At 38.0% G+C, this 21,117-nt stretch overlaps 1 protein-coding gene across 15 annotated transcripts in view; it reads left to right on the forward strand.

Moving 5' to 3' along the window:
• CLASP2 (cytoplasmic linker associated protein 2) overlaps nucleotides 1–21,117 on the forward strand; it is a 276,272-nt gene that overhangs the window by 185,352 nt on the left and 69,803 nt on the right. For 8 of the 15 annotated variants that reach the window (XM_077811095.1, XM_077811084.1, XM_077811089.1 and 5 more), the window contains 4 exons: nucleotides 4,315–4,421; nucleotides 7,922–7,945; nucleotides 8,426–8,670; nucleotides 12,156–12,219. In XM_077811095.1, coding sequence (XP_077667221.1) covers nucleotides 4,315–4,421; nucleotides 7,922–7,945; nucleotides 8,426–8,670; nucleotides 12,156–12,219 — 440 coding nt within the window. The remainder of the gene's footprint in view (nucleotides 1–4,314; nucleotides 4,422–7,921; nucleotides 7,946–8,425; nucleotides 8,671–12,155; nucleotides 12,220–21,117) is intronic. The other 7 variants (XM_077811085.1, XM_077811091.1, XM_077811096.1 and 4 more) reach the window with 1 other exon arrangement.

The raw sequence follows: 21,117 nt of genomic DNA on the forward strand, positions 1-21,117 counted from the left end.
GCTTCCAATTCCTCAGCTCACTCCCAAAATAAGATCTTTACTCTATTTTCAACCTCAAATTGAGGCACCCCAGTATGTTCCTTATTAGCATCTGAAAGTCTTATCCTTATTTTGGGCTGTTAAGGCAATTTGCTCCTGTCAGCTGTATTTTTACTGGCAAAGAGTTGGGTAAATAAATGGAAGCTGTCTCAGTATCTGATGCTAATTTAACCAGATGCTATTTAATCAGGAAACCTAATGAATGGCAAGTTATATAGGATCCACTAGTCAACTCTTCATTAAAATGCAACTGATAGGTTCTGTGGTGTATTACATATATGTTTTCAAAAAGCAGAGTGTTTTCAGATACTTCTGTGCTGCTTTTGCTACTCCGCAGCTTGAATTTGAACAGTTTAATTGCTTGCATGTTGTATATAATTGATATGTCATGCCAAGCCAGGTGCTCCATATTTTTAAGACATCGTTATTAAAATAACTCCATAATGTTGTTGTTAGACATTGGGTTACTGGGAGAGCTGTTACTTGAAATGATATTTCTGTTGTTGTTAATGAAGTTTTTAACCTCTGTGTTCAGATGCCAAATACCACGAGTAGGTTGTATCTATTGCTTGTATCAAGAATGTAGAATAACCTCTATGGAAATCAAGATTTAGTAAAAATGTCTGTTCCTGAAATAAATATCACAGGACTTCTTACCTTTCTATTTCTTGATTTTTATTTTCAGATTTCCCTAGTGATTAGTTAAGCCAGTTTGTCTTCTTCCATATAATTAGTCTGTTGTCAAAAATGTATTTCTTTAAATAATTCTGCAGACCTTACTCTCTCGAAGTTTCCACTGATTCCAATGGAACGTAGATTTAAGTAAATCAATTGTCTCAGTGATTAGTTTTCTTTTATAATGTATGTGACAGTTTTACATATAACCCTTCTACAACTGTACAGTGGTGTTAATGGCTCCCCAAAAAGAATATTTTGTTTGTGTAATGTCCCAAGTTTATGCCATCTCTATGTATAAACCTTTTTGTAATCCCACATCACGGTGGGATTACAGATGCTGATATCAAAGAAGTGAGGGGGGGCACCTATTTTAATTCACTGCTCTGAGAAACAAGTGATTATTGATTTATTATATACAGTTAATTTTAAAGGTTTATGTTTTTCAAGATTGCCTTCTAACTTCTTTTGACCAGAAAGTACATTATTTTTTAGTCCTTTTCAACATTTATCATTATAACAAATCTTTAAAAATTTGGTAGAATAATAACCAAATTAAGTAATTCGAGATGGTCCATTATAATATCAGGAGTACAAAGAACACTCTTGAAGAAGAGATCATGGAATAAAGTCACCTTTACCTGTTATAATATGCTAAAATATGGCTGTAACGTATTTTTGGCTTGCTTGTTTGATGTATTTGTGGAGAGAGAGGTTGTTTTAAATAGAATTCCTAGTGATATTACGAACTCTTAATTCATATCTTGAGTGGAAGAATTGAATTTTCAGTGGAAGATTGTAGAGAAATTGGTCCCAATATTGCATGTGTTCAAAGCCCTGCAGATAGCATGTGTCGCTGCCATTGATTTTTTGTTGTCTTTTGTACTGCTGAGTGTCTAGTCAAGTATGCTGGCATATGATTGCCAAAGAACCAAGCATACAATAATATAGTTAGTGGGGGAGAAGAAACCATACTTCATAGTTAAATAACATAAGCATATTTATGTTGATGCAAAATATATTAATCATTGCTTAGTGGATTACAAAAAATACAATGAAAAAATGTCATCTATTGCATACTAAGGGGGCTTGTCTTCACTGTAAAGTTATAAGTGGAATGTTACCCATAACTCGAGTCCTGTCCATACCAGGACTGATTGATTTAAATAACAGATTTTATTCATTATTTAAATCAGCGAGCAGGGAGGGAGGGGCGCCTGTGAGGGGATGTGGATAGGGGTTGGGGCAGTCGGGGGACAGGGTGGTTGGATTGGGGTGGGAGTCCCAGGGAGGTTGTTGGGGATGGATAGGGGTCGGGGCAGTCAGGGGACAGGGAGCGGGGGGGTTGGATAGGGGGTGGCATTCCGGGGCGGGGGCAGTCAGGGGATAAGGAGCAGGGGGGGTTGGATGAGTCGGGTTTCTGAAGGGGGCAGTTAGGGGGCGGGAAGTGGGAGGGGCGGATAGGGGGCGGGGGCCAGGCTGTTTGGAGAGGCACAGCCTTCCCTACCCTGCCCTCCATACAGTTTCGCAAGCCCAATGTGGCCCTTGGGCCAAAAAGTTTGCCCACCCCATCCCAGCCCCTAGCCCCTCGCCCGGGGTCCTAGTCTCCGACCCCAGGTCCTCCCCATCCTTCCTGAAGCTTGAACGTTCTGAATCAGCTGTTTGTGGCGTTCCGTCAGCACTGGGAGGGAGGAGGAGGAGGAGTTGGTAAGGGTGGGGCCACCAGCATGCAAGAGGGGAGGGGGGGAGCTTGGCGCTTGGCATTGATGAATGCTCCGCTCCCACTAATTTTTCCTTGTGGGTGCTCCAGCCCCGGAGCACCCATGGAGTTGGTGCCTATGCCGGACCACGGATGTTGCTGGACCAGGGAGTGCCGGATTAGAGAGGTTCAACCTGTACCAATATGCACTCCATTGTAAAGACTGAAAATAATACAGATCCTTAATGTAATACGTGACATTGTGACGTATTTATAAAACTTGAGTTGACTTCAGAAATTAAAGAAATTTTCACCTGATTCTAAATGTAATTTAAAAAGCAGCACTCTTTAATCTCATTAAAGTTCGAAGAGACTAATTGATTTAGCATATATTTATTTATTTAAGTAGAATAATTGTAAATTTAGGCTTTAATAGAGGTTTTATTTTCAAATTTAATTTTAGAAAGGTTTATTTTTAATACTTTATTTTTTAAAATTAAATTAAAAGTGATTTATTTAAAAAAAACCCCACAACACTTTTTAAATCATTTTTTTTATCCAGGCACCAAAAAAACATTAATTTGAGCCTAGTGGTAATTTTAACTTGAGTTAGCTAGCCTTTCCAGGGTATAGGCTACAGCTCAAGCTAGCACAACTTGTCAGCTGTTAATACAATAACTCTGTGCAGTAATCTAACTAGTCTGTGCAGCTCTAGTATTATTTTGCAGTGTGGCTGCTGTCATTCAAGCTAGGCCCTCCAGGGTAGACAAGTCAAGTTAACTTTGCAGTTAAGATACAGACTTAGTGAGCTGTTTTGAATGGTTCGTATGGGGTGTATATGTGTGTTTTGCTTTGAATTAAAAAAAGGAATGTTGGCTTTTAATTTTCTTCAGCATGAATTGGCTTCTGTACAATAAGCCACTGTTATGTAGTTGAGGGACTTGTTTTCTGAAACGTTATTTCATGTTTTCTCTGTTAATTTGTTCTATTTCATGCACTATTGCTACATCTGTTTCCTAAAAAGTATTCTCTTTTATCTATACAATTATCACTGTATCTTGCTTCCATGATAATAGATAGGGTTTATATGATCCTGTTATTGCAGCTTCCAGGCATCACTCCAGATCTACTGGTGCCCTCTACACTCCAGAAGTATATGGGGCTACAGGTGAAGGATGAGTACACTTTGCTGTCATCTGTGCAGTCATCCTGGATATTTTTTCCCATTTGGTTTTCCTTACAATCCATTTTTAAAAACCATTATTTACATTAATTTGAGTTCTGTGTTTTTGATAATCAAGGTAGATGTGTACGTATTGCAAGTTTTTCTTTCCCAAGGTCAACCCTCCGCGCCCCCCACCCCCCCAACTCCCCACAATAATGTATTTACAGTTATTTTTACTGGCAGATGTATTTTATTTTAGTTTCTTATTATTTGGTATTTGTAGCACTTTTTATGCATGTAGTTCTCTAACATAGCACTGTTGGTAGCCCTCCTTTTATATTTGCTTTTTATTTAAAAAAATAATTAAAAAAACCCAAAATGATTAATATATTTTGACAGGTGCTCTTCAAAAGAAAAATAGCTCTGTAGTGCAGTCCCGACACCTCAGTTGAGTCTCTTGATTCCTTTCTCTCATAGTACAAATATTTATCAAACATTCTATTTAATCATTGATTAATTTTAGTTTATTTTTCCCATTCTTTTGCTGCAGAAATACAAATCAAGTAATTGCCACATAATTTCATTTAACTGAAAATTTAAAAAAAGAATTGAAGTAGATCAGAGCACTTGTCAGTTACTATCCTTCTGGTTGGGTTTTTTTAAGTGACTAAAATTCTATTTTCCATGTTGCTTTTCAGATTGAAATTTTTATTATTTTCTTATTCTGTTATGACAGGTACAGGTTTTGGGATCAGTCAGTCAAGTAGATTGTCATCATCGGTTAGTGCTATGAGAGTTCTGAACACAGGTTCTGATGTAGAAGAAGCAGTAGCAGATGCATTGGTAAGAATCCTCCATTTATCATTTTAAGTAGACTATAAACTTTGAATTATGTGATCACTTATGTAGATATATATATAATATACAATTTATAGTGTTTATATGCATTCTGAACTGTGAAGCAGTTTTAGTTCCTTAGGTTTGAAATTACATTTGTTTACCTGAGCTAGCTCATTGAAGTGGAATTTTGATTAAATGATAGCATGAACAGCTAGTGTAATAAAAGACGAGTGATTGAAATTTGTTTCTCGTTGAATAAAAACTAAAGCTCTGAACAAGCAAATTAGTGATGTGTCCAAAATCTGAAACTGTTCCAATATCTTCTCTAGATTGTCGATTCTTTGGGTCTGGTTTCCGTTTTCTGTGTCTTGGCTCAGAATTATGTTAACTACAGAAATTTAAAAAATAAAAACAAATGTTGAAAGTTAAGTTGCTCTGCCATTGTAACTCTGTAGAACAAAAGGCAGACTTGTTATTCGAAGACAGACTTGGCTATAGTTTGATATCCCAGCTATTGTCAAGTTTACCGATCCACATGGTACTCAGTCTGCAAGGAGATCCGTTTGGAATTTGCCATGATAATGACTGTCAAATTGATACCACAACTTTAAACTTATTAAAACATGAATAATAGGACACCTGTTTACCTTGTAGATCAGCACAATACAATTGGAAAATAAATATATATGCATATAAATTTGGTAACGTCATATTTATCTTATGCTTTCTAGTATCTAAATGTATTTTACCTGTTATACAAAAAATGAAGAACCTGTTTACTGGAGCTAAGCAGCATTGAGATTTTTGTTCCATGAAGAATTCTAGATTTTGAAAAAATTTCCATTCTGTAGCAGTATCGGGTAAAAAAACTTAAAATATTTTGTGGGGAGCTGGCCAGGGAGTGAATCAGTCAGACAGGGAACTGGCAGCTCACCTCCTCAAGAGGCCCCAGCTCTGCAGTGCCCGATTAGGCAAGCTAGCGGGAGCTGCCAAAGAGCTGCAAGCCTGGGAGCCAGGAGCATGGAAGTCTGGGCTCCACAATTATCTCCAGCTGGGCTGCCAAGGAGCCCAGCGAACAAGCTGGCAGAAAAACAGGTAGGTGGGTTTCTGCTGGAAACGTGCCTGATTTTCCATCGGAATGTTAACAAAATGGACACAGTCCCACAGATGTCTCAATTTCAACTAATTGACGCTTTCTGATGAAAGAAGTTCCATTAGTGAATTTCCAACCAGTCCCACTTATTTACCTTTCTTCGATATCTTTAACCACCCAAAAATAAGAAGTTGATTTAATATTTTGAAGGGATTTTCTTTACTTTCTTCCTCTGTTAAATCAAGTCAGGTCTAGGCATATTTTACTTTTTTGTTGTTTCTGTATTTTGTTAGCCTTAATTTCACATTAGCAAATGTTCAAATTCAGATTAACCTGAAATCAAAGGAGGTCTACTGTGTTTTGTCTCAAGTTGGTATTTAGCATGTTATGTATTTAAGGCACCTGTTGCCAAGGTATCTAACTGCTGTGTGGAACTTCCACAGTTTTATGGCAGACAGATTGGTGGTGTTTTTTTAAAATAGTGTTTTAAACAATGTGCAAACAAACTGCAAGCATTTAAATACTGTTGGATCCAGTTTTGAGTTCTCAAAGGAAAAATAATTTGCATTGAAATCCCATTCTGTCGAGGGCCTGTAGTACGCCACTTATATTCATAAAGTCATCAGTTAAGTGACTCCTTGCTTTGTTTCTTTCCTATCCATTACTTTCATCGGTCATTGTGCTTTATAGATTAAATATTTGGAGGACATAGGTTGGCAGAAACCACTCTGAGTCAAAGTTATTGTATCATAGCTTTTTAAAACTCCTATACCTGTACCTTGGCTGAGATAGAAGTCAAGAAAATTTTCTCCCCTTCCTCCATTGCATCTGAAATCCTGTCAAGCAAAACTGTTCAGAGTGTGACTGACAGTTTGGTAAATCCTGGCTACCTGCACTCAGAAACTGTCCAGTACCTCTGATAGTGCAGAACTTTCTGTCAGCTTCATGGATAAGAACAATTAAGATTTGGTTTGTCCGTGTGTGTGATGGGAGGGTGGTGTCTTGCAGGGAGTCAGGTTTATGAATGTCTGTTCCTGAATTTTGTCTTCTGCTACTGTTTCACTCACTGAGGTTTTAGAAGGCTGCCCACCTGAATGAGAAACTTCCAGTTTTGTGCTTCTGGTACTAGGAGATCACACTAATAAGGAATGCCTCTCCAGCCACTGGAGAAGGAAATGTCATCTGTACGTCTATCCACCATAACTTCTTGTAGGAATGCCCCGGTATGGGTGGTCCCCAGTCTTGCTCTGATTGGTAGTGACTATCCATTTGGATGAGAATCTGGCTTTGAGTTTATTTTGCTCTGATGCAGTACAGGAGTCTATCCCTCTTCAGGTTCTTGAAAAGGTAGAACTCCAGTGTCATGACATCTATTTGTAAATATAAAATATTTGTAATGTAAATGGACCTAATTCACTCCCCCACCCCACAGAACTGCTACACTACCATTTCAATTGCGAGGCAGATTTATTGCATTGCTGTTTATTTGGCAACTGTTTTGGGCTATCATGGATCAGTTGAATTTAAAGAAGTATCTCTGCAGAGCTTGATCATATGATTCACGTGGCTCTTTAACAAGTTATTTCTAACATGTAATTAATAAGCCCCCCCCCCAAAAAAAAAAAAAAAAAAGGATTCTCACTGCACACCTCTGATTCAGAGTTTGGTACCAGGTTTCTTTTGCAGAGGTGTGGTTTTTTTCCTCTAGGGTGATAAGTCTGTTTTTCTTAATCCCTTGGCCTGTTTGGGTTTCATGTTTTTGGTTATTTTTGGGGGGGAGGAGGGTGTTTATTGTTTTTTGTTTTTGTTTTTTTGTATTTTAAAATTACTTCTTATAAGGCATTCTAGTAATTTGCTTCTATAGGGAGTCTTTGCAATTCCAGAATTGGGTGGAAGTTTCCAGATGCTGAGAGCAGAGCTGGTCAGAAAACTTCCACAATAAAAAAAAAGGGGGGAAAACATTTTGACAAAAAATTCCAAAACCAGGAACATTGGTTTTGTTGGTGCTGAGATAGTTGACTGTACATAACAGGGTCCTCAAGATGAATTACCATTTTATAAGCGAGCCAGAAAGCTTTAAGCAGGGAAGTTTGTGTCTTATCTTGGTTTGTGAAGACCTAAAAAATTATATTATGATGTATTTTTCTGGAAAAGTATACATGGGGTAAAATTTCTTATTGGTAATGCATGATATGGCAGTGTTACATATTTTATATCAGCGATAGTGAGGACAAAGAATAAATAAAGTTGCATGCTAATAGCCATTGTCTTCAATATATTAAAAAAAAAAAAAAACTGTTTCTACTGACAGGTGATACCATAATGAAAATTAGTTATAGTTCTAGTACATGGCAATTATCCTCAATGTTCTCAATTTCTCTGTTTCTCTTTAATAATTTACTGCTATCAGCTCTTAGGAGACATACGGACTAAGGTATAGAAATCCACTGTTTTCCCCTTACTTCTGATAGTTTAACATTTTAATATAGTATGTACTAAGATTGTACAAAACTAAATATAAATAAAGAAGTAATAGAAAATGTCATTTTAAACTCAATATTGTTTGAAGTTGTGTAAGGTTGAGTGACATGACTAAATTTCAATATCTCTGTTCTCCCTCTATTATGATAAATATTCGTATTTTTCACAAGTAAAACTTATGCAGAAGAAAATTGGTTAGGTGGATAACCTGTCATGTGCTATTTGCTTCATTTTTACTTTTGGAATTCTATATAATCAATCTGGCGTTAAGATATTAATGTTGCTTGACTTGTAGAACAATGAAATTGGAGCCATAACGTCAATGCAGGTGATCAGTGAAGGTGTTAGCCTTTGTATAGATCTAAGTTTGTGCAAATACAAAGTTTGACACCTCTTTGTGATCATTGCTAATCTGGGAGTCTGTATGTGATAGAAAAAGCCTGTACGAAGGAGGTACGAGTCGTATGGAATGTACTCCGATGATGATGCCAACAGTGATGCATCCAGTGCCTGTTCAGAAAGATCATACAGCTCTCGCAATGGCAGCATACCTACATATATGCGGCAGACAGAAGATGTGGCAGAGGTCCTCAATCGCTGTGCTAGTTCCAACTGGTCAGAAAGAAAAGAAGGTCTTTTAGGTCTACAGAATTTATTAAAAAATCAGAGGACTTTAAGGTAAGAAAATGTCTTTTACACAAGAACAGTTTTCCTGCGGGGGCGGGGAGGAGCAGGGCCACTGTTTTGCAGCTGACGCTCATTTTCTCAGTCAGCTTTATGTGTTGATGTAGCCTTCATTGTGTTACAAGTAGAATTGGAATTTCAAATTACTGAAATAAGCAAAGTAGTATATTCTTCTGAATAAATAATGCAGATTACAGTGTTTCTGTGAGATCTCTTTGCATTATCCTGTAAATGGACAAAAATGATTATGATCAGTTTCTTGGCATGTATTATAAGATTAGGTGCATCACTTATCACCATGTTAAAAACAGTATCTAATTTCTTGCTTTCTTGGGACAATTTTTCAGAAACACAGCTAAAAACCTAAAGTTTTTACTTGCTGAAAATGTTGACTTTATCCAAAGTAAGGCTTCCTTAGCTGTTACTTTCCTGGCATACACATTTGTGGATGCCCAGAGCAAGGTCCATGTCTTTCATTGACGTAGCCTGGAGGAACCTGTGAATGTAGATCTAGATATTAGATTCACACAAATCAAACTGTATGAACTGTGTAAAATTCACCAGTGACAAATTCTTTTAGCAAGGAGGAGGACAAGGTACTTGCAGACACAGAAGAAACTGCAAAAACTGGCCTCAAACCAGGGAGGAAACATGCTTAAACCCTTTTACCTGTACAATAAGTACCAGAGATCCTTGTCCCTCATCCCAATACTCTTAGGCTATCGAGAGTTGAAATTCTGGAAATTGCCATCATCTCCCATTGCTCAGAATGGAGAGTTAAGCCAAGCTACCCTAACAGAAGAGTGAGGATTCTTATGTGTTGGGATTCCCTCTGAAAGTGTTTCCACTTGGCTTATCCAGAACACCTTGTCTAGTTCTGGGAGAACACTTCATCCAGTTCTCTGGGATCCAAATCACTCAGTTTGACACCAGATTTTGTCGTTCAGGTTCCTGTATTTGGCATACAGCAAAGCTACACCGCGTTAATCAGACTCAAACATAGGGGTTGGATTTAGGGCGTACCACACATCCAGAGTTGCACAGAAAACCTCTTTTTATATACATTTACACGTTACATTGCATTTTCTATACATTACATCACATCACATATTTTTGGATTGGCTTGGTTATTTTGCAGGAACCAATCCCTGTGCAGCATGTTCTGTCCATGTGCTGTTCATGCAGAACATGATCTTCACATTCCAGGTTTATCTTGTCCATTGTCACTATCATTAAGGTTTTGCTGCTTATTTTAGCTAGCACAGACATCCCGACTCCAGCATACTGCTTGTCAAGCCTCTGTTTACAACTTAACTTTCCATTCACCTTCCCAATCATGCCCACTAAGAAATGAGGCAAGTTACTTCTGTCAAGCTAGGCCTACACTATACTATTTTCAGGGAGCTAGTGGTTACTTCAAAAAGGCAGCTTAGGACAGCTGTGGCTGTTGTTTCATTGAGTCCAATAGAAGATGGGAGCCATTTTGAAAAGGGCATATCTTGAAGAAATTATTTGTAGAAGAACACTATTCTTTAGCTCCTGTTAAAGAAGAAATGCTCAGTTATGAAAAATAATGGCAAAAGTGACTGTTAGTCTTAAAAAAAAAATTTCTTTAAGTACCCTTGTACCAGATTTACTCAACAAGGAGAGCAGGAGGGGAAGTATTGAGGGGTGATGTGCAGGGGAATTTGGAGCATAGGAGAAAGGGGAAATTGGGGAAGGGACAGGAAGGAGGGAAAAGCTGGTATGTATGTTCTGTCTGTTTTGTGCTCCTCCAAAGTGAGTAAGGCATCCAGCGCATGCTGGTTAATCTGGTCAGAAAAGTTTAAATAAAATATAGATCTTGGGGTTATGCTGCAGATCTTCAAATCAATAGAAATACCACATGGTTAACACTATTCGTGGGATTTTTTGTTTAGTGAGCAAGTGTGAAGGTTTTTTTTAAAAGTGAATCATAGATAAGAACTTAGATTAAATTGTAGTTAAGTTTGACTGTATATTAGTAAGGTGAGGAAAAACATTACATGTAAGTATCCCAAAAAACAAGCAGTAGAAATTTAAGAGATTCAGATTTAAGATTAAATTTAAAAAAAATCCAAACATGTTAAAATATGTAAATACAAAGTTAAGGCACCCAAAGAACCTTATCTCTGCCTTGTAATGACACCATGATGGAAACATTTAAAAAAAATGATCAGATGTCTTTAAAAATCAGTTTAGTTTAATCTGGGACTGTAATGCAGTATTCATAATTGTTAGTCATCACAATGATATCTTTACAAAGCAGAGTTAAGGTTTTTTTGTTTACTTAACAGCATTCCCATACCTTAACATGTTTCGATTTCTTTTAAATTTACTCTTAACTCTTAGTTTTCTGGGTTTGTATTGCTTATATGGGGGATAATTACAACATCCCAGTAATATTTTTATCTTTAAGTTACTGATATATGTTCTAGTTTAACATAATTTTTATCTGGGAACCTTGTACGGTGTTGAAATTATTGGTGGCACTAAAGAAATAATAAATAGTGGTAGAAGTCCTTATTTAATAACATTAGAGACCAAATTTAAACCAAGAGCTCCACAAGACAGAAAAATTCCTAATCTGTGGAGTCCTAATTTGTGTCAACTGGAGATGCAATCCTGTGTTCAGCAGAAACTATTTGATACTTCTAGGGTATATCTACACAGCTGCTGAGAGGGTGCTTCCCAGCACAGGTAGACAGACATACACCAGCTCTGCTCAAGGTAGAGCACTAAAAATAGCAGTGTGGTCACAGCGGGCCAGGCTGTGGCTTGGACTCGCCACTTGAGTACAGTACAATGCCACCTGTCCCTCTGGGTGTGTAGAATGGATAGCCTGAGCCTCCACCAATTGCTTTCATGGCTACACTGCTATTTTTAGCATGCTAGCTGAAGCAGAACTAGTTCATGTCTGTCTACTTGCTTTGGGAAGCACCTTCCTAGCTGCTTTGTAGACATATCCCTAAAGACTAAGAATGTCTCTAAATATACCCTGTTTCATATTTCACTTGTCATAAGTGGAAATTTAAACAATGTTTTGGTTATATAACGTTTTATAAGTGTTACTATAAAGGGACATTATTGGATTGTCATATTTAAAAATAAATTTTATCTGTATTAACATTAGATTATTAAAACTGAAAATTTTAAAATGACCTGTATTATTTGAGATGTTTAATAGCTACCACTTTCACTTGGGCTTGTAGTCCGTTTCACTGGTTGTTCTGTACTAGTACAATGCTGTGTTATTTTGGTTGCAAATAGTGCGTAAGAATATTTAAACTGAAGTTAAACTTCAAATTAGATTTTAAGCAAAAATGAAATATTTCTATTGAAAAGGTATTTTTCAAAACCTCTTAACCTGAACTTTGGGCTTGAAGTATCCAGTCTGTGTCCTTTTAAAAGAATTCCTTACAGTAGCCCATAGGTGACTAATTGTTACATCATTTTAACAGTCGCGTTGAATTGAAAAGATTGTGTGAAATCTTCACAAGGATGTTTGCTGACCCTCATAGCAAGGTATGTGTTATTTTTTTCTTTTGATATTCCTCTGTTTACTTGTAGTCAGCACATTGAAATCTCGTAGATTAATACTACAGAACAATTTCTGTAAATGATATTAGTAAGTATTCATTTGCACACTTAAAATATTTGCCATAAAGGTATATTATAAGCATTGAATTGTGAGAGGTAGTCATATGAGTTATTTAGGAGCTCTTTGCAAACAGGTGGTGAGGCATAGGTATGTGTTCTTAATTTTCACTGATAGTGTTAATTGGTAGAATGTAAGGAAACTGGTGCTTTGATCCACTTAATTTGAGATTTGAAACAAGTTCTTTTTCTTTTATTGATACAGGATAATTGAGATAAAGTAAATACTAATTTATTGTATGTAAATAGAAATTTATTCAACATTTAGAGAGTGTTCAACATTCTTAAATATTCTTATAAGCTCATAGTGTTTCTTGCAAAGGTAAAATGAAAAGTGATTCTCACTTAGGAATATATTGAGTTTATCTGATGCAAGAAATATTTCAGTTAAATTGTACAAAATGAGGCAGATTAGGAACCCCAAGTGTATATTTCAGATGCTTTCTAGCTTATATGTTTTTGAGTGATAATGCATTATAGTGTGTGTCTTCCTTTATTCTCATTGATAAATGACTGGTTGGAAATTAAGGCTCTACAGATAGTTTATATGGTTATTAATATTTAGTAAAATACACATAAAGAATATATTGCTATCAATAATAAAACAATATCATGTTTTGTTCATATTATATGACTTTTTACCAGGCAAATATGAACCAGTACCTCATAAATCAGGATGACATTGTAACAATTATAATATTCTTTTGGGTTTCTAAGAGCAATTTTAACTATCTTATTTTACTGAATCTCCACTTGTGCGTTATATTTTCAGTTTTGGTTGTTTGCCCTCTCTCTCTCTCTCTGTCTCTCAAGTAGATGGACCACTGTGCCTTATTTAATGCTCCATTAATGAACTTAAAGTGAAATGTCTCAGACAACTGGGCACAGCAGTACAGTTGCTGATATGAAATAAATATAAAACATTTTTAAAACTTCGTGTTTATTTATAATTTAGGGCTTATCTTGAATTGTAGGTATTCTGCCTATTGAAAGTAATAGGTACTCATTTTGTCTGAGATAACTTCTGTCAATCTGTCAGTATTGATTAAGTGATAGCAAAACACTCATAAAGTTTCACAGCAAAACAGAAAGTAGTTCATCTCAGTATTTTACAACTCTACTATAAATGTGTCAACTGATGGCTGCTGCTAATAGAATACTGAAAAATGCCCATAAAAATGTTAATGTACACTTGATAAACCTTCAGAACTGGGTGATATGTTAACTGTACTGAAATCCTGACTAATTTAAAGTAACAGTAAAGCACCAAATTAACTTGTCAAAGTTTGTCTGCTGTTTGCCCTTTTTACGGATAAGGCAGAGTAGTAGCCACCTGTGGCAAGATTAGAAATTTGGGAGTTTTGGGGTACACATGAGAACAGAGGCCTGAACATGAAGCGTAAAGGCCTTGAGGATCATAGGAAGTCAAGAGAGGAGGAAGCAGTGAAAAGGGAAAAAGTTGAAGAACAGATGCCCCAGAGAGATCAGGTGAACAGCCCGAAGTAGAAGAGGGGAGGAAGAGAGAATGACCCCCCAAAAAAATACTGAAAAATATAGAATTCCAGGAGATCGATAATGGTGGTGGGTACTGCTGAAGCAAAGCAGTAAATGTATGAAATAAGCATCTTGTGTAAACTTAAGCATTATTTTGCTTGGTCATGCATATACAGTTTTCTTTTAGCAATATCGATCTCTAGAGCATTTATGTAGATTCCATAAATATACCAATGTTGATGAAATAGCATATTGCTGATTTTTTGTCACTATTTGACTTGGAAGCTAGTTAATAAGAGTTTGGATTCTGGATTACAAACATTACATCAGTTCGTATATTGAACTAATGTGTGAAAATTTTCTTTATATTAAAAACTTTCTTTCCTTTGCAAAATATGCAGAATTAAAAGTATTCCAGCTTGAAATTGTATATGCGAAATATAGCATTTAAATTATTTCATGACAAGAATGTACAAAAAAACCAGAAGTGACATTATAAGCATGCATGACATCTTTTTTGGAATGAAGATTACTTTAAAATAGACACTGAGATGTCATAAAAAATTATTGCATTCCATATGTATATAATATATCTCTTCTTTTCATGTTTACTGGACACATTGATATAATAACACGTTTTGTTTTGTAAACTGAGGTATCATCCATATTATAACTAAACCAAAGTTTGTAACTGTACAGTAGTGATTTAAAAATATTTACAATTAACTCCTAGTTCCAATCACTGACTGTGTTGCCACCACTGGATATTACCAACCATTAATTGTCCAGCAGCGCATTTCACAGCAGGATACCCCAACTTTAAGCATCAAAGAGTTAATGGACAATTAGGTTTTTATATTTATGTGTGAGGTGACCATATAAAATCTTTTCCAAGAGTTTTCCTCCCAGCTTCTACAGGAATTATTATGACTACAGTATGTAAAGGTGTGAATGTCTAATTTTTTTAATGTGTTCCAGTACGTCTTTAACCTAAGTACAGTAACTCCTCGTTTAACATTGTAGTTATGTTCCTGAAAAAGGTGACTTTAAGCAAAACGATGTTAAGCGAATCCAGTTTCCCCATAAGAATTAATGTCAATAGGAGGGGTTACGTTCCAGGGAAATTTTTTCACCAGACAAAAAACTACACACACACACACACACAGTATAAGTTTTAAACAAACAATTTAATACTGTACACAGCAATGATGATTGTGGAGCTTGGTTGAAGTGGTGAATTTAGAGGGTGGTATATTTCCCAGCGAATGCCTTACTACTAAATGAAGAACTAGCAATCAGCTGCGTCCTCAAGGGTTAATACATTGTTGTTAATGTAGCCTCACACTCTACAACAGGGGTCTCAAACCTGCGGGCTGGGCTATTTTCTCCCGTCCGCCAGCTCCCCATGCCCCCCCCACCCCCTCCAGCATTTGCCTAGAGTGGCTCCGGCTCGGCGCACACCGGGGACAGGGCAGGCTCCCTCCCTGCCTGCCTACCCTGCCTCTGTCCTGCTCCAGGAAGCAACCGGGACCTGGGGGGGGTGGAGGGGGGGGCACAGGGGTCTGTGTGTTACCCTGGCTGCTCTTCCAGGTACTTCCCCCGAAGCTCCCATTGGCCACGGTTCCCCTTTCCTGGCCAATGGGAGCTTATGGGGAGGTACTTGGAGGAGCTGCCAGGGCGACACACAGACCCCTGTGGCACCCCCTCCCCCAGGTCTCGGCTGCTTCCCAGAGTGGCTGGCCCGCACCCAGCCCCCAAACTCTTCCTGTAGCTGAGCCCCCTGCTGCACCCCACACCCCGACCCCCTTCCCTGAGCTCCCTGCCACACTCTGCACCCCAACCCCCTGCCCTGAGCCTCCTGCTGCATCCTGCACCCCTCCTGCACCCCCTGGGGGCAGGGAGGGGATGGAGTTGGGGTGGGGATTTCAGGGAAGGGGTTGGAATGGGGGCAGGGAAGAGGTGGGGAAGGAGTGGAGTGGGGGCAGGGCCAGGGCAGCAGGGGGGTGTGGTCAGTGGCACGGCCCTCGGGCCAGTGTGGCCCTCGTGGTCATTTGAGTTTGAGACCGCTGCTCTACAAGGCAGCACGAATGGAGGGAGGAGAGATAGCATGGCGGACGAGATACACACCCTGTGTGTGGGAGAGAGAGATGCGCATTGCCCCTTTAAGTATGCTGACCCGACTCTAAGTACATTCCCTTTAAAAAGATCCGAAAGTTGAGACAGCAGATGCGGTCCTTCCATCCTGAGCCCTGTCCTGTCCCCACCCTGCTCCATATGGAGAAGGGGTAAGTGGGGGGCAGGAGTAGGGGGTAGAGGGACTCCCTGACATTAGCCCCCCTCTGCACAGCAAGCAGGAGGCTCCCAGGAGCAGCACCAAGGCAGAGGGTAGGAGCAGCACATGGCAGTGGGGGGGAGGGAGGGAGGGACAGCTGAACTGCTGGCAATTGGTAGCCTGCTGAGCAGCTGCTGCACAGAGAACTTAGGGGAGTGGGGAGCTGATAAGGGGGCTGCCAGTCCACCCTGGTTCCAAGCCCCACTAGCTAGCTGCAACTGGCTTGCTCTTCCTGCAAGCAGTGGACAAAGCAGGCAACTGTCAAACAACATTGTAAGGGAGCATTGTACAATTTTAAATGAGCATATTCCCTAATTGATCAGCAGGTAACAACGTTAACCGGGACGACTTTAAGTGAGGAGTTACTGTACAAGGAATTGCATAGGGAAAAACTAATGTTGTGGTGTTCTTCTGGAAAAAAAAATTGGTTTTAAGGAGAAAAATAAACGGGAGCAAACCAACTACTTGTTTCCAAACTATTCTAAGAACAGTTAGAAACATAATTTTAAATTTACTGTGCAAGTTTGAAATACCTTTTTTATTTTTTGTGTTTTTTTCTTCCATACAGGAACTTTGCATTGATGGCAACTAATTTGTGTGTTTTTATCTTTTTTCCCCTTTTTTCTTTTTGCATGCTGTCCCCTGTGTTGGAACTCTCTTTAGAGAGTAAGTTGGATCAATATTTGCTGGAAACCTAACCTTATTGCATGATTGTGAAATTAACGCTTTTTCTCTATTTTTTTCCTCCCCCAAAGAGTTCATGCAGTGTCAAGCCTTTCGCAATTCATATAGAATTATGCGTGGTAATGTTTTGAGATGTGTTTTTTCTACTAATGAACTGACCTTATTTGGTTATGCACTCCTGTTCTACATTGTGGTGATTGGCGCATCTGAAACTTAATTCATTTTAAAGAAAGATCTCAATTATAGTTATTTTTTCTTACAGTATCTGTTTATTTCTCCACTATCAACATGTGATTAAGATGACTGATTTCAGAATTTAAAATTGAATCATGAAAACAAAGACTGTATCTAGAGAAACTATAGCATGTGTGGATTGTTCCCACTATAATTAAAGTTTGAATTCTAGCTTCCACTCTAATCTCACTCTTTTGTTTTGATGCTCATATAAGTTTCTCAAACAAATTGTCCATGCTTTGTCTCAGATTCAGAGGTGTGTGGGTTTTTAGTTTTAGGGTTTTTTGGGAGCCTTGGGGGGGAGACTTAGACAAGACAAGGTTTGAAGATAATTCATTAAATTTAATATGAACATTTATTTTGGGCAATCTGAGGTGCTCTATGAGCATATAAATGTTTAACCAACTTATTCAGCCTGCAGATTTCAGTATAAGAGGTACCAAACCAAATAACTCCAGATCAAGAAATTTATGAACTCCTGTGACAAAGAAGGCAGAGTTTGTCAGCTCCTGGCTCAATTTCTTAATCTTTAAAAACCACAAAAAAAAAATCCACAATTAATTGTTATGATGAAGTATCAAGCACTCAGAAGTTAAGGTTTCCCATAATAGTTGTCTGTGCTTTATATGTGTTGTGTTTCATATTTCTGTTTGCATTGTTAAATGTAAATATTAGAATATTATTCTTATTAACAACTACTATTCTATAGGGAGAGCTGGTAGTGACCGCTGTATTTAATTTGCGTTAAACTTCTCATTATAATAGATACTTGTGACCTTTTTGTTAAGAAGCTCATAACACTTCCATTGTTTGCTGCAGGACTTTGAAAGCCTTTGTGTAGAGAAGTCTGGCTTTGGCCCTGGCCCTGCACCTGCCTCAGTTTTCCCTTCTGTCATGTGTCAAACAAAACACTGTATCTCATGTTTTCACAATACTGCTTCCTCTTCTGGGTGTGGCTTAGTACCATAAAATAATATACACAATCTTCCAGCCTTCTTTTATGGGTTCATTTAGTCCATTCAGTTTATAATGGGCTTTGAGATCCACATAACCCTCCATCTTGGCTTAAAAGTTCTTCCTGTCCTTTACCTGGGCTTCCCCTTCCTAACAGACCTCAACGTTCTAAATCCTTTACATTTCTTTCTCCCTGCAGGTCCCTCAGCTGACGCTTGTCCCTCAACAAGCTGGTACTGTTCTTGTAGTTCTCTCTTCTAGGCCTTTTGTCTGGGAGCTCTGAAGAGTTGTCACCTCCCCAGCAAGCTTTTTTTCCATGCTCTGACTGAATTCAGGCTGCCCTGATATTCCCCAGAAAACCTAGTTTCTAGTCAGATTCTCCCCTAATGGTGACCCCTTATGCCTTTCTCTTAGGGGAGGTAACCTAAGCCTAGCACAGTTGAGGCTGAGTCAGAATCCTCTTAAAGGGCCAGCGTACCCTGTGATAGTATTATAGTATGCAAATTTAGATTCTGCTAACTGGTAGCAAAAGAGGTATCTACCAATAAAACAGTAATTTTGACTTTTTTCCAGTAGTCCCTTATAAAATTAATTTCTTACTTTTCTATGACGTCCAACAAACTGAAATATGCATCTTGTCCTTATGAAAGGACATTTGATGTAACAGTGTGCTTGATTTTAAACTTAATTGTGTGTGTACATATATGTATTTACAAGTAGTAAGACAGAGCAAATAATTTTGTGACTATCTTTACATTATTTCTTCAACTTCAGAATAACTGAACTTGAAAATTCACATGCACTGTACGACATGGATCTTGCTTCACAAAGATCAGTCACAATTTTCTTTGAGTTTTCCCCCCCAACCAAGCTTCTTCTTTTTTTTTTTTTTTTTTAAGGAAGGAAACTCAGACAAAACACTTAATGTAATGTCATGGTTGAGAATTGAAAATGTACAAAAGCCAAGAAATTGAAAGCTATAATTTCCCCAGCAATTCTAACTCTATCACACTGCATGTATATAATGGTATAGATGTGTACACAGCAGTACAAAATATTAAGTATGTGCTGGTGTCAGATTTATAGTTGCTGTGGAAACCATAACTTCATAAACTCCTTTTGTACATTTAATTCTCAAGCATGACATTAGCAGAGTTTTCCCCTTCCCTCACATTTAATAAATTGGGCTAGATGAATTCTCCATTGGTAAAAGGAGAGGTAAATTTCACCTCCCTTCATCATGAAGGGCCATAACAGCAACAGGAAAATTCATCCCCTTGGAAAGGACATAAGAATTGCCATACTGCATTAGACCTGAGGTCCATTTAGTCCAGTAACCTTTCTATGAGGGTGATCAGTGAGCTTCAGAGGAAGGTATTAGAACCATGCAGTGGGCAGATGTGTGGTAATCTTTCTCCAACATTAGGTTTCATCCTTTTCTATAGTTAGATACTGGCTTAAGTCCTGAAAAATGTTATTTAATATCCCTTCTGTAATTTATCATAAACTATGACAATTCCAGATATTCTTGCTGTCTGTAGCAATGTCCAGTATCCTTTCCTTTTTTCAGTCTTGCTAAATTCTTGCCCTCAACAGTTTTGTGTGGCAATGAGGAAAGGCAGGCAGTGTTTCCATGGAAGCACTCTCTCCTTTAGGGAACAATAGTTTTAACCTGTGCTGTGTTCCTTATTTAGTCCCCTGGCTATAGTGGGAATGCACCAAATCAATAAATGCCCAAATCATAGTGTCTAATACCTGGTCTGCAACATCAACACACCTTTTTGGGGTTGGCTGTGTTTCCCCCAGCAAAAAAAAAAGTTGTGTTCAACCATTGCTGTTAAACCATTTTCTGAGACCAATGGAAGCTGGTGTAGACTAATGAATTTCTACAATGCAAAACAAAAAAAAAGGTAGTGTTAACATACGGTTAAGTTTGAGAAACAAACATTCAGAAGTCAGGTAGTTCCAAATATTACAGCTGAGAGAACAATCTTAATTCAGCCATGTTGCACATCCTATCTATATATAGATATATCTATATATAGATATTTATATTTACAAACAGAAATGCTACTTTAAGGGTGTTATTTAGATTCCAAAGTTAAATGCTCAAAAGTTAGGAAATGCCTGATGTAAGGTTAACCATAACCCCTTAATTTTTCCTCCTTGGGCATCCATCCTGTGCACTGAGGCAGGGGTCCTGGGGGTGGGGGGAGTGGAGTATGGGATCAAGTAATAAAGGACTGTGGATAAAATTTTCAAAAGCACCCGAGTCCCATTTTCTAGAGTTTTTATAAGTCTATGTAGAAATTTAAGGCCCATGGATTATCAAAATTTCAAATTACAATTTTACCCTTACTATAATATACATGTACAGGGAGCAGAATTCCCCAGGTGATGTTAAATATCATTTCCGAACTTTTGCATGCTCAACTTTGCAGTTGAAGTAACACTCTTTAAAATAGTTTTTTGTAGTAATTTTCTAGGTTTGTTGTTTTGTGTTTAAAGAGGAAAAAGGTAAAGATGGGCAACTGGAGCTCTGTGTTGGGCCTGGGGGGAGACCAGCTTGGCCCTCTTACCACCCTTTTCCCCACTATAGCTATTTTGACAGCTATTTTGGTATTCCCAGGGATGTGTGCACTGCTGCAGTGGCAGCATGGGTCCAGCTCTTTAGAATGCTCATGTTCTGTTATTTTGACATGTTGCCAAAATATTCCTGAAGAATGCAAGTGACAGCAGGGAAATAGTGATATTTTAACTGTTGGTATTTCAGCCAAATCTAATGGAGTTTCTGGGACAAAGAAAAGGCACTTGGAAAGCCCTGTTACAAATCCAGTTTGCTTATAGTTATATGTAACTCAGACAGATTAATTGACATAATTTGATCATTTGACTTTCCAGTACTACTGTTTGGAGATTTGTATGTACAGATATAATAATTCTACAAAACACATTTAGAATGGCCTACACAGAAATCTGTGTGCTATTGCTTATGTGGAATCAGAGTTAAAGTCTTGAGCTTGATAGCTTATTTTCTTGTTTTCAGAGCCCTGGAATTATCAGTGGGT

Source organism: Eretmochelys imbricata, chromosome 2, assembly GCF_965152235.1.
Source record: "Eretmochelys imbricata isolate rEreImb1 chromosome 2, rEreImb1.hap1, whole genome shotgun sequence".
NCBI classification, from domain to species: Eukaryota; Metazoa; Chordata; order Testudines; family Cheloniidae; genus Eretmochelys; species Eretmochelys imbricata.